General features: G+C 50.0%; 1 protein-coding gene across 13 annotated transcripts in view; it reads right to left on the reverse strand.

Annotated features, from left to right (window-relative positions):
* Positions 1 to 359: 359 nt before the first annotated feature.
* RALGPS1 (Ral GEF with PH domain and SH3 binding motif 1) overlaps positions 360 to 13,657 on the reverse strand; it is a 330,788-nt gene continuing 317,490 nt past the window's right edge. For 9 of the 13 annotated variants that reach the window (XM_066256189.1, XM_066256181.1, XM_066256180.1 and 6 more), the window contains 6 exons: positions 12,873 to 12,956; positions 11,466 to 11,571; positions 10,247 to 10,339; positions 9,989 to 10,094; positions 8,754 to 8,845; positions 360 to 4,832 (listed from right to left, as the gene is read on the reverse strand). In XM_066256189.1, coding sequence (XP_066112286.1) covers positions 4,803 to 4,832; positions 8,754 to 8,845; positions 9,989 to 10,094; positions 10,247 to 10,339; positions 11,466 to 11,571; positions 12,873 to 12,956 — 511 coding nt within the window. In that variant the 3' untranslated portion in view covers positions 360 to 4,802. Of the gene's footprint in view, positions 4,833 to 8,753; positions 8,846 to 9,988; positions 10,095 to 10,246; positions 10,340 to 11,465; positions 11,572 to 12,872; positions 12,957 to 13,657 lie in introns of those variants that run through there. The other 4 variants (XM_066256190.1, XM_066256188.1, XM_066256185.1 and 1 more) reach the window with 3 other exon arrangements.

The following is a 13,657-nucleotide window of genomic DNA, read 5'->3' on the forward strand; positions in this document are numbered from 1 at the left end:
ATTTAGGTCCCGTTATTCCCCAAAATCCTTTACTCAGTGAGACTGGGTTGGCTCTTTTCCTGACCTCATCCTGCTCCTCCTCCTTTCTTTCCTCTGCCTTCTCCGCCTTCCATGTGTTCAGAGGTCTCTGAAATGAATCTCCAAATGTCCACTGTCCTTTAAATCCTCCCCAGGCTCCCCCCTCCCTCCCTAGGTGTCCACAGCACTAACTGTCGTTTCCGAGTTACTGTTCCTATGTGTTGTTTATGTTCTAATAACCTCTTAACAGGGCCCTGAGTGCCCCACATCTTCATGTCTGTATCTGGTACACCAACTGTTCACTAAGTGAAATGCACATGACTTTAATAAACTGAGCAATATTCATTGGAAAACACATTTAATTTCAAAGTAAACAAAGATGTTTGTACATTAAAGTATTTAATTAGTGAGACAATTATTATCAGTGTAACAAGCTGAAAAATACAGCAACTTGATACAAGACTGAGGTAACAAAATATTTCACCAAAAATCTAAAGAATCCCAGAAGGTTGATGTTCAGTGTTACTGTGGGTGAGACACTTCACAGGAATTAGAGAAAGTCCTTACACAACTGCATGCAAAGGGCAACATATTCAACAGGAAACGAATTAAAATGTAGAAACTGATTTTCAACTTACTTTGAAGAATACATAAGAAATTGATACTTAAAATACTCTCTATGCAACCTTTTGAATGCTAAGTGAAAAACCATGCATTTTGGCACAAAATTTATTTAAAGATTATACCATACTAATAAAGTAATTACTATTGTTTCATTACCGAATGGTCACAGTTGTTCAGAAATGGGTAAAGAAATGAGTGGTTATGAACAGACAGACGTTCATGTCATTGCTGCTGTGGACAGGGACTTCGGGCTGCCTCTGGCGTACACCCACTTGTGCAGCCTGGGAAGTGGTCCATGGTGCAAGTCTTCAACATTCAAGAAATGCAGCTCTCACTCACACTGTACTTGCATTTACTATGGAAACCCAAACACGTCTGAAGTAAATACTGTGAACAGCCTGACTCTGCTCTCATTCCACCTCGGGGTCCTCTGTGTGCCCAGCCATAGCTCCGTGCCTGCCTTTTCTGCACCAGCCAGCTTCTCGGACAATGACTCCATCTTGTCATCAGTGCAACTGAACGCTCTGGGCAAGAGGCTGTTCAGTCTGTTGAGCTTCTTGAAGCATTTCTGGAGGACTCTGCACAGGGTTTGTCCTCAGTGCTGGGACACAGGCAGGGTCTTGCCAGAGATGCAGTGTGAGGATTATTTGTTCATTAAGTGCTCAGCTTCCTGAGGGCAGGGATCGGTCTGTCTTGTTCACAGTCATTTATATCCTGGGTAGAGCCTGGCACACAGGAAGCACTCACTGGAAATGTGAATGAATCAACAAATGGGTGGTTTTGCACAGAGAATCAATTTTTTTTCCCCAAAGGATTCTTGTTTCGTTCTTTTTAAAACATGAAATCAGCCAACATGTCAGTATGATGTAGGGCTGGTGAAAGTCATTTATGAAGTCACTAAACATAAGTTAGGTTGTGTTTTTGGCAATGTTCACCTGGTGATGAGCATCAGGGATGTGAGTAGGAGCTCTAGACTCTACCTGTGAAATTAAAGCAGTCTCTGCTTCCAAATGGCTTCCCGTTTTCATGGACCATTTTCCACCTGTAAATGGCATCCTAAAAGATATACATCTTGGGTTTGGGAGGTGGGAGGAAGATGATTAAAGAAATACTGGCCATCTTGGCAAGAAAAGAAATGGTTTATAAATTCAACTGGCAAGAGAAAGCGGGTTCTTTACCAAACAGAATCCCTTCAAGTATCTTCCTCTTTAGGTTCCACAGTGGGACAGGGTGATGGACCGGTTTCTTCAGGGAAGAAGAGGCCACACTCTCTCACTGGGCATGCTCAGAACAATACTTCTATTACTGTTCATCAAATCAATCCTCTAGGAAGTGTTTCAGTTGTCAGAATGCACTCGGCTGACCTTGAGTTACAAAACATGTTCAACTCAAAGGGGTTTAAAGTACACCTGAGAAGAGGTGAGGGGGCTGTTCTTGGGCATTGTAGTACCAGCTACCTACTCTGGTCTGTAGACAGCATTCTATAATTTTCCTTTTGGGATGTCATGACCTGTTTGCTTAAAAAAAAAAAAAGAGATACAGCATATGCATGCAAGACATATCTTGCATGGTTTCACAAACATTTGTGCACGAAGGACAGTCAGAGAGCAAAGAGCAGACACACTTTCTTCTAGGGTGAGAACCCATCACAGACTTTTCCTCTTAGGGTTTCATGCCTGGCCCTTCCTTCTGCCCCGGCCTCGCGGGCTCCTCGCCTGCAGGTTGAGGGACAAACCAGTGCTGGAAAGACAACCTGGACTTCACTCACAGGCGTGGCCCTGGACCCCTGCTGGGAGGGCCCGTGTCTCTCAGTGCTCCAGGACTCCTCTGCCAGTTCAAGGTTAGTAGCAGTCCTACAGGAAGTCTGCCAATGAGGTCTGAACAGATTCTTTAAGAATCCAACCTAAGAATATTTCTAGGAGAGGATATGGGATCAGTCTCAATTAGTAAAAAGACTAAACACTTTGAAAAGAACTGCAAAATTAGGTTTGGAAGAAAACATATGTGAAAGAGAAGAAAAATTTGTACAAGGCAGAAAATTATCTGATTTAGTGGAGCCAAAAATTCTGAGGTTTATGGATTGACATCTATATTTTGAGAAAACCAAGTACAACTGAAAAATGGGAAATACAAGGAAAATAAGTAGCTGATGTACTGGTCTCACATATTCATCCAAACTTAAGATTTTTAAAAAATTAACAGGCAGAATCAGATTGACTATAGGTCAGAATTAATGCTGAATGGTTCTGGTGAGAGGTGTTTGAAGCATTTGGTGTTTTCATTCATTCAGCCTCTAGCTGCTAATTTGCATAGTTCTCGCTATGAGTTAGGTGCACGCATCTGGACCCCAGCTATGGGCGGGTGTGCAAACCAACAATGGCTGATGTGTGAGGACATCACTTTACCATCTGGAGTTTCTCCTGGCATGCTCTAGACTTTGCCCCAAAGGAGGGTTATGGAGCACAGCAAGGCTCGACCACAAAGTAAGATCCTGAGGATAACACCTTTCCTCACCAATTCATTCAGATTTTCAGAAAAGTTCTCACCATTTGATCAAAATACAGTGGTGGGTCCTTCAGTTGTTTTGAAATTGACTTATTATAGTTCACTGGTTAAGATGTTGTTTTGAAGTATCTTGTCCAGACACTGTTATAAGTGCTTTGATGTCTGATCCGTGTAGCTATGAAACCATAATAACAACAAGGACTCAGAAATTCAGTTTCTTTCAGAAAATCATTTTAGGATTTCCTTTTCAGAATTAGGACACCCAGATTAGAAAGAAAAAGAGGGGGAGGGAAAGGTGAGCTATGGCGATAAAGCTACCATAAATAAAGTTAATTTTTATTCATTATTTTGAATAAAAATATATTTGTGCAAAATAAAAGTCACTTAAAAATATGACAGTGACAAAGAATGCCATTCATGTGACAAACTCTTAACTGAATGCAGAGTGTGGGCCATTCACTCTCCAGGGCTTTGCCCTTGTCACCATGGTCATCAACAATTGTGTCCTTGGACTTGGATGGTGGAGAACTTGCTGGTGACTGGGTTCAGGGTTACTACTGGGGGAACTTAAGGCCTCAGTGTCGCTCAGCTCCCCCGTGGCAGCAGAAATCCCGGTGGGCCCACCCTGGCAGTGGAGGCAGAGGGTTGAGATGACAGGAGTAGAAGCCTTGGCCAGTCGGGGAAAGGCTGGGGCAGCCGTTCACTGCAAGTGTGGAGGCCTCCGCGCTGCTCTGAGACACGGGGAGAAGTGTCCCAGCTCCCCATTCTGGCGTGGTGGAAGGGATGGGAAGAGATGGGCCTCCAGGCCCTGCAGTAAGGGAAGGGCAGAAGCAAGCAGGCCAGCGGCCCAGTCCACAGTCCTAACGCCAGGTCCTGTCTCAAAAGAGCTGACACCAACAAGGCCTGGAAGGGACCCAGGCCCAGGAGCAGGCCTCCAGATGAATAGCACCCATAGGAACAGAAAACAAGACACAATTTAAGGCATTGTTTGTTTACAGTAAAAGAATGCGAGGGACCCTTAACACAGGAGGGGTCTGGGCTCTCACTCTGACCTCCCTTGGTGGACAAGGCTTTCACTGAAGGGTAAAGCACGGCCTCAAAGCCAATGAAGTGTGAGATGTCATGAGTCTTGTGCCAAAATGCATGTTTCTCCAAGAGTTCACACTCGCTCACATGCACACATACACGGCACATACACGCAGAGGACGTTTCCGGTGGTACAAAATCTGAGGGAGCCCTGTCGGTGAGCAACTCCTCATACTTGGGCTGTAAAAAGCCAGTTCCACAACCTTCTCCTTCTCTGGCCCCTCCCGCAGGTTCACACTGCACTCTGTGTGCAGGAGAAAGCACGGGGACCCAACGTGGGCCGAGTGCTCTCTAGTCGCAGGAGCGAGCAGCTGGTGGATGGACGAGGGCCCAGAGAGGGAGTGCAGATGTAGCTGCTGATGAGTGTCACAAGAGTCACTGGGGACCGGCAGCAGGTCCCGCACTGGCAGGGCCCTCTGGACTGTGAGACCACAGGCTGCATCCCATAGAGTCCAGCTGTGAGTCTCCCAGGACCCTGGCCAATGGCCTGAGCCCAGGACCTGCACTCATCACCAGTCCCAGGCAGGGCTCCCAGAAGCCTCTGAAGTCACGCCAAGTCCTGCAGAGACTTATTCAAATGACATAAGGTTTGCAGGTACCTAGAAGAGAAAGCTCAGCTTTTTGTCAAAGTCCAACCTTTCAGATGGGGACAAGGGGTGGTCCCTAAAGCCTGGCCTAGTTAGTCTGTGAATGAGCAGGTCAGCTGGGGAGAGGGGACAGCACTAATCACCACCACTACTTGTTAAGTGACTGCTGTGTGCCAGGCACTGCTCTGAATACTTCACATGCATCGTGTCCTCAAACAACCCCATAAGGCAGGTACTGGAAGTGTTACCATTATAAAGATGAGGAAACTGAGGCTTAGAGAGGTGAAGTACATAGCCAGTAAGTGTCAGGGCTAAGACACCAGAGCCCATGCTCTCAACCACTATCCCTGGGTCCAAATAAAACTGAGGACACAGATCCTGCAAGAATAGGGGGCAGAGGCAGCAAAAGTGGCAGGGGGAAGCACAAGGAGTAAGTTTGGGGAGATTGGCAACCCCAGGATCTTCCCATAGCTAAGTTCCCAGGACACAATCCTAGCTGCCTTTACTAGGGGCCACCAGCCCCAAGGTCCGGGTGTTGCCCCGTCGTCAAAGCTGCTAACACACACCCAGCCCCAGGCCTCCTCCCCTCGCATTGCCGAGAGGAGGATGTGATAAGAAGCAATTTGATCAAAAACAAATCCATCGGGGTGTCAGTGTGATCAAAGTCATGAGTTGGAAAAAGTGCACCTTCTTCTGTCGGGAGACAGTTCAGAATGGTGAGGAAGGACTGTTCAAAACAGCAAAACCCAGGAAATTGTTTTTGGGATCACTGACAGAAGAACTGATTAAAAAAAAAAATCAGAATAAGAAAATGAATGAAAGCTGCACACATTGACACAGATGACTCTTAGGGACACACTGCAGGAGAAAAGCCAATTACACAAGAAAATTCACGGTTATGGTTCTATTCATTAGAAAAGTTTAAAAATGTCCCCAGACAACACATAAAGGAATCAGTACATGTGCTAACTTTTTATAGGAGCAGTAAACAAACGAATCAGGAGTTATGGGGCATGAGGTATGAATGCCAGTACAAACAATTTTAAGAAATGCAATTCCCCCTAAAAGGTAAGTCATCGCAGTCACTGGGCCTTCCCATGGGAGTGGGTGCATTTCTGCCGTGTCCTTGCGCCCCCCCTTGTGGCTGTGGCTCGCTGAAATAACCCTCTGCGGCGAACTATTCCCTTGTTGCCGGCGTCTTAGTATTATAGAGTAGGAATATGTGGTTGCAAGTAAATTAGAAATAGAAAAAGAATAGAAAAAATAAAAAACAACCCTCCCCAGGTCTAAAAATTGGACAAAAACACCGAAAAGTAGCAAAACCTGGACATGGCACCTGCATCTGCCACACGTGGAATTCAGCCCACTCGTCCTTCCGACTGAACGCCTGCTCTGCCATCTGGGCCTGACCCAGTTCCCTGCTACCTACTGTGACCCTGCTGCCACGTACGGCTGTCCTTTCAGGGACGGACAGTGGGCTTTCCTGGCTGGGGCCTGACAGTGCTGCCACTAACGAACACGAAGGCCCTGTCTCTCCCCTCCCCCACCAGCCTGGTGGCCCACCTCGGGGCTGCTGCTTGCTGTCACACCTGGAGCCAACCCAGCCTCCTGCTCCCAGGTCACTCCGCACTAAGGAGGGCCCCCAGACACGCATGGTGTGACCAGTGAGGAGGAGATCATGGCCTCCTTTCTCTCTTAAGGCTGTGGTGACATCAGCCTTGTTCAAGCCCTGACGCCTTGTTCACTTGCTATAATCTTAAGGTGACTGGCCACCAAAAATCAAAACCCTTGGTCTCTCCATTGTGTAGACAGGCAATCCCATTTTTTTTGTTTGTTTGGGTTTTTTTTTTTTGTATTTTTCTGAAGTCAGAAGCGGGGAGGCAGTCAGACAGACTCCCGCATGAGCCTGACCAGGACCCACCCAGCATGCCCACCAGGGGGTGATGCTCTGCCCATCTGGGGCATTGCTCTGTTGCGACCAGAGCCATTCTAGCACCTGAGGCAGAGGCCATGGAGCCATCCTCAGCGCCCGGGCCATCTTTGCTCCAATGGAGCCTTGGCTGCAGGAGGGGAAGAAAAAGACAGAGAAAAAGGAGAGGGGGAAGGGTGGAGAAGCAGATGGGCGCTTCTCCTGTGTGCCCTGGCCGGGAATCAAACTTGGAACTTCCACACTCCAGGCCGACACTCTACCACTGAGCCAACTGGCCAGGGCTGCTACATTTTTTAAAATGTGAAAAATATATGTAAGCACTCTAGAAACCAGAGTTATAGTTTCTTATGTATTATTTAAAATTTTTATATGCACAAACATTCAAATAACAATTATGCACATGTATCTTAATACAAACAAGAGCACCCTTACCTACGTTTTGACACTTGGCTCTTCCCTTATGTCCCACCACTTTTGAGGGGCCACAGGGATCTGCCCGTCTTTCTAATGGCTGTTGGGTGCTGCACAACAGAGACTGACTGGGGTCACTGAGGTCTCCAGGTTCCTTTTTCTACCCAGGACAGTGCTGCAGCGGGCATTCTTACCAGCACACTGTGCACACGTGTGAGCACATGGCTCAGACAGATTCCCTCTGGGCGGGGCTCTCAGTCAACACTCTAATGCAATTAATTTTCAACTTCCTTGTGGTCCCTCAAGTTTATCCCTGTGTGTGTCTTGTCCTACTGTTTACTTTGTCAAAGACTCTGTTAATTCTGCTTTCTAGTTTTTTACTTGATCAGCTTGTCATGTATGTGCTCATCTCTGTTACAGAAGAAAATCCTGAATAGGACCAAATAGCACAGAATGAGGGAACCTGCCACTGGAGACCTCCCTGCTGCCTATGAGAACCACTTAGAAGGACCAGAAAATCTGTGATGTGCTGTGACCAACACAGCTGAAGCCCTCTGCTCCCGGACCGGTGTTTCTGGTGCTGGTGTGAACTCACCTCTGCTGAGGTCCCCTCCCACCTGGGGCTGCTGCCTCCCAGCTGCTCCCACCTGAAGCCACAAGCTGCCACCAGCTACTCTAAGCTCTGGCGCTCTTTCTCAAACGGAGGACCCCAACTCCCCAGCTCCGTCTCCTGGATGATCCCTGGGGACCTCAGGGCGGCTCAGGGACAGGAGCACCAGCCCTGGTCCCAGCAGTCCAGTGCTGCCTGCCTGCCTGACTCCCAGGGTCAGCAAGCTCCAGCCTCCTCTGGTGCAGAGGGCTGGGCAGCCATTCTTCTCACAAGCCATGGAAGGCGTGAGAGGGAAGAGCTCAGGGTGACAAGTACAGACTTTGGTGCGGGGCAGACCTGGGTTAGGTCCCACAATTAGTGTCTGCCACTTTCTGAGCCTCAGTGTCCTTGGTGTAAAATGGAGCCAGTGAGAGAACCTACTTCACAGGGATGTTGGGAGGACTGGGCCAATTCCCGCACGTGAAGCATTTCGAGCAACACCTGGGGCTGGGTGGGGTGGGGGAGGGGGCCGAGCCAAAGCCAGGCCAGTAACCCGGAGCCCCATGATCAGCTGCCATGGTTGGCCCTCAACACAGCAGCTATTATTATTACTATTCCAAAGGATTGTGGGAGCCAGGAAGCCAGTCAGTCAGTTTGGGGTATTCCATGAACCAACCCTTAGCGGGATGATCTAAACAAATGCTGTGGCCTAAACCTTGGGGCAATGTGGCACCTGCCACCTAACTGTCCCCATGGATATTTCAGTGTATTTCCTCTAGAGGGCAAAACACAGAGACTAGATTCAAGTTCTGGTCTGAAGCCGGGCCTCGCTGTAAGCCGAGCAGGGGTGCCCTGTCTCATGGGAAAAGGCTGGTCCAAGAGTTCGTCTGCTAGCCTACCTGATAGGCTCTGAGGGAAGAAGGGAGCCTGTTTTCAATGGACCCTTAGTTCCAAAGGTAGGAGGGGGCATTTCAGAGGACAAGCAGGATCTTGGTGACTTTACCTGAGGCCTGTTGCTTTTACATGCATCATCCAAATGCTTGTGCCACAGGATTGCATGGAACCGGGAACCAGTCTGGAACTTGTAAACATTGCCTGGCAGGTAGAGAAACCATTGGTTAAGAAGAGGGTCACAGAGGAGCGTCTGCCTGTGTTGTGACATGAAGATGAACGTGGACATTGGTGACTAAATGAAGAAAGGTCAGGAGCAGCCGGACGCAAGCCTGGGCTTGCTGAGGAGGACGCCTGTGCTTCTGGGCTGCCTTTTGGATCAAGGCTCTTAATATTTTTCGGGCCATGGTGCCTTTGGCTCTGATGAAGGCTGTGAACCCTTCTCAGAGCAATTATTTTTCAAATACATAAAATAAAATACAAAGGAAATGAATACTGAAATACAGTGATCAAACTACTAAAAAACAGAGAAGTGATCCAGTTCTAGATGTGCTTCTTTATTGATTCACGAGACAAGGTCCAGGGCATGTCTGAAGCTGTACTGTAATTTCAAAAAGATGAGTGTAAGTGGCATTCTGAGATGTCTACAACAATATGTGATATGAAAACGTGTGGTTTCTCTTAGAGATAAAATCATGGGTATTGTGATTATTCTAGCAATTTAGAATCCAAGGCCTGGGCAGTTTGGGGTTGTGTCACGTGACAGGGGCTACCAAGGAGACTAGTATGACCTTATCTGAATGACAATGCAGACAGGACTCCTGGACAAGATGGTGCCCAGAACTTTCCCTTCTTCCCAGCATAGTCAAGGTGTAAGCACAGACCAAGAGGAACTGGGAGACAACGGGCAAATTAAAGCTGGAGCTTTTGTAAAAGGGTTCTCTCTGATTTGGCCTTGGATCAGGACCCTGCCAGAGTCTCCAGGCATAGGTGACATCTGGGGTGTCCCTGAAATCCCCCAAGACCCGCCAGCCACATGAGCGTGCCTCACCCAGCACGGCATTGTTCATTCCTAGAGCCCGAGGCTCCAGCTCTGGGGTGACTGGCCCCAGTAGCCACAGGTGAGGCCACAAAGGATTCCTGCGGCCACATGCTATATGTGCTGCTCAGTGACAATGACCATGATCTAAACAGCTTTTGTGGACTAGCAACAGGATCCTGTGAACATCAGAACCTAAAGCAAAGGAAAAGCATAGCTTCAAAAGTTTCTATTACTCAAAATGCACATTTAGCAGAAGAGCAAACAGCCAGAGGAGCTGCAGGCGCCTGGCTCGGGCCGCCGCCTACCTTTGTCGGGGTTATTCAGCTGGAAGATGTCTGGGTGCTCAGGGTCATCAGGTAGCTGCACCATCCAGCCCACGATGGAGACCTTCTTGCCAGGTGTGGATTTATACTGGAGAAGAACAACAGCGTAGCCAGGAGGCTCACACCCTCCCCTCCCCAAGAAGGCTGACCTGGGTTAGGGAAGGTTCCTTCCCACCCCACCCACTCCCTGCAGTTCCCGCGAGATCAAGTCCCAGCACAGAGTCCTTTCATGGCACTTACGTGTTTTCTGTCTGTGCCCCGCAAAGACTTGGCTCCATAGTACAGGAGGGTGGATCCTGAGAGTATGACCCAGTATCTGGTCCACGAGGACAGCTACACAAGAAGACAATGCTGTGAGTGGTGGAGGCAGGGCCCCCCGCTGTGTGAGTACAGACCCAGCCCTTCCTCCTACCCAGTCCCTGGCCCCCACACCCCTCAATGCCACCTCCACACAAGACCTAGAAGAGACAGACTGTCCTCATCACTGCGTCTGAGCTCAAGAGCTCTAAGCCCCAACTCTCCTCTCTGCTCTTTCACTCAGAGAGCCCTTCATGTTCAGTGGCCTTCAGACCTTTCTGAGGACACCTGTGGTGTATATGACACATGTGTGCATCAGACTGAAAGGGGCTTCAGGACACAACACTTACCTTTACTCAGTGTAAGGAACTCCATGATTTTCTATTCTGTTCTACTCAAAACCTGGGTCACGGCCTCCTGAACTGATTTCCTCGCCCCTGTTGGGCCAACCAGCATTTGGGAAAACGCTGCTTTTAGGATACTGTCTTGCTCTGGCCTCTGAGTGGCTGGGGCATGAACTCTGGGTACAGGATAGAGGCAGGCAGGTTGGCACAACAGACTCAATACAGGGCCCCATGTCGTAGAATGTTTTGTGACACTTTGGGTCCAAGAACAGACCTAGGGCTGGGGGGAAATTCCTCCTCACTCACGAACTGTCTGGCACCTGAAGACAGAGTAGAGTCTGGAGGTGGCACATGGACCAGGGCCCTGGCATCTTCATGTCTGTCGGTAGGAGGGGACATCTCCAAGCGGTGCTAAGGACAGTGGACAGGGGCAGGCGGGGGCCAGAGCCGGAGAGCAAGGCAAAGCAAGCAGGCGCAGTTCACAGGGGAAGCCCGAGAGGCCTCCTGACTCCCTGGCTTGTTGTGACCTGTTTTATGATGCCAATGCCGTGGGGGAGAGATGGGATCTGGGAATATCCCGGGTTGTGCTGCCCTTCTCAGGGGCAGCACCCACCGTAACTCCCTAGGTCACCAGGCTTCCCCTGCTCCTCAAGGTGACAGCCAGGCTCCTGCACACTGCCTGCTTATTGTCTGTGCTGCTGTGCACCTAACATTCTCGCACTACTTTATCTCACTTTACAGATGGAGAAGCTGAGCTGGACCCCCAGTGAGCTGGTCTCCAGAGCCTAGGCCCCTCGCCGAGGTGTGTCTGCACTCACCGCGGGCTTCCGTCCTTCCTTGAGCAGAGTTTTCCTTCTCAAAGGCCCCTCCATGGTGGGCACTGCTGCTGAGCTCCCCAGCGTACAGATGCATGGGCCGGTGGGGCTGCGGGGAGACGCCAGTCACACATGGCCTGGATCACTGGGCAGGGCAAAGCTGGGCACAGGACAGCGTGAAGGGAGGTGGCCCTGGGCTCCCCCACGCCTGCGAAGTCCTCCTCCGTCACTTGTCCGAGTGTCACAAGCCTCTAGGCTTGGTGACCAAGCTCCCTGTAACCCAGGCCTCTAGCACCCACACCCTGTCCTGACCTCTGTGACGGCTTCCTCTCTACTTGGGGAGCTTGGGGACTGGACTATGCGGCCCCTCCTTTCTATGCTGACAGGTGCCTGGGAGGAGCATCGAGGAAGCGGGAAGTGGGGTGGAATGAGAAGGGGGCGCAGGGGACCCACACACTGTCATGCCCCGCATCTCTTCCTCAGGGCTCCTCTCACCCTCTGCCATGAGGATTCGGGTGCCACCTATAGATGAAGACGCCCAAGTGCAGCACAAGCCCAGACCTTGCTCTAAGCTCCCCCTCAGAGCAGGAGCTTTGGCTCATGGCTCACTGGCTCACTGGCCAGGCACCAGCCCCAGCCACCTCCATCAGGGAGGACCCCTTCCGGAGGCTGCTCTCTTATCCCACTGTACTGAACAGCACCACCATCTACTGGCTGCTTGAGCCAGAAACCGAGGGGTTTCTTCTCTTACCCCTCTACCCCTGCAATGCTTGACTGTCCACCTCAGCCAGCCCACTCCCCCAAACTTGATCTTCCTTTGACCAACTGTCCATTCTCGCCTTCTTTCTCCTGTGTGCTCTCCACATGCAGCCAGGATGACCGGGTCATACCACCTCCCCCCCACACACCCAAAGCTTCCACTGCCTTGAGACCACCACCCTCACCCCCTTCTGAACGTGGTTGCACCCACCTTTTCCGCCTCATCTCACACTGCTCTCCCCTCTCTCACTCCTTCCAACACTGACTTTCCTTCATTCTGAATCACCCTGCTCTTCCTCCTCAAGGCTCTGGGGACTGTCCCCTTTGCCAGGGGGCACTCTTATAACCCTCTGCCTTCCCTTTCTTTCTTTAATCAGACTAATGCCTATCACTCCTCCAGGCTTTTCTTCAGAAAAAGGGCCTCCCCTTTCTCCAGAGCCCCCCCTGCTCTTCCCTCCCAGAGCGTCCCCCTTCTCTGGGCCGGCCGGCACCTGTGGTTCTCTGTTCCGTGTCCGTCTCTCCCATAGCAGCAGCCTCATGAACCGAGGCAGAGGCGTGTCCATCTCATTCAGTCTCTAGCACAGTGCTTGGTATCCAACCAGCACCCTATAGCTATTTGCTGAATAGACAAACACACAAATAAATGAATACCTGTAGACACAGCTCCGGGTTCTGGGAGAATTCCTAACTGGAACCCGCCAGTTGGGCCCCAGTGTGGCGTAGAGACGTCCCCTGCTTCAGAGGAAGAATGTGGAGTTTTAGCAACAGGCTGCAAAGACCAGATACTCTGAAGGAGGCAAGAGCATCTCAGACTGTGGTCATTAGCTCAGGAAGCCCCAAACCCAACTCTTCCCCCAGCTTCCTTGGTGATGCTATAAGCACATCTGGGCACATCTGAGCTGCCAGGTCAGTGAACAATCACCCCCAGGGCCTCCACCTGGGCAAGCCCCCCTCTACCCCTGCCCCAATCTCCCGGCAATTATTTTCTTAAGAGGCTTGCAATGCAGTGAGGGGATGAGATACTCTACAGCAGTGGCCCCCAACCTTTTTTGGGCCACGGACCAATTTAATGTCAGAAAATATTTTCACGGGCCGGCCTTTAGGGTGGGACGTATAAATGTATCACATGATCGAGACAAGCTTCAAGAGTGAGTTTTAGATGGATGTAACAGAGGGAATCTGGTCATTTTTTTAAAAAATAAAGCATCGTTCAGACTTAAATATAAATAAAATGGAAATAATGTAAATGATTTATTCTTTCTCTGCGGACCAGTACCAAATGGCCCACGGACCGGTACTGGTCCGCGGCCCGGGGGTTGGTGACCACTGCTCTACAGGAAATGAAGAATCTGCTCTACTGTCTGAAAAGCTTCAGTGTCCCACCATGACTGGCAACACCAATGAGCACCTCACAACTGGGTGTGACAGCACATGTC

This window comes from Saccopteryx bilineata, chromosome 2, assembly GCF_036850765.1.
Source record: "Saccopteryx bilineata isolate mSacBil1 chromosome 2, mSacBil1_pri_phased_curated, whole genome shotgun sequence".
Taxonomy (NCBI): domain Eukaryota; kingdom Metazoa; phylum Chordata; class Mammalia; order Chiroptera; family Emballonuridae; genus Saccopteryx; species Saccopteryx bilineata.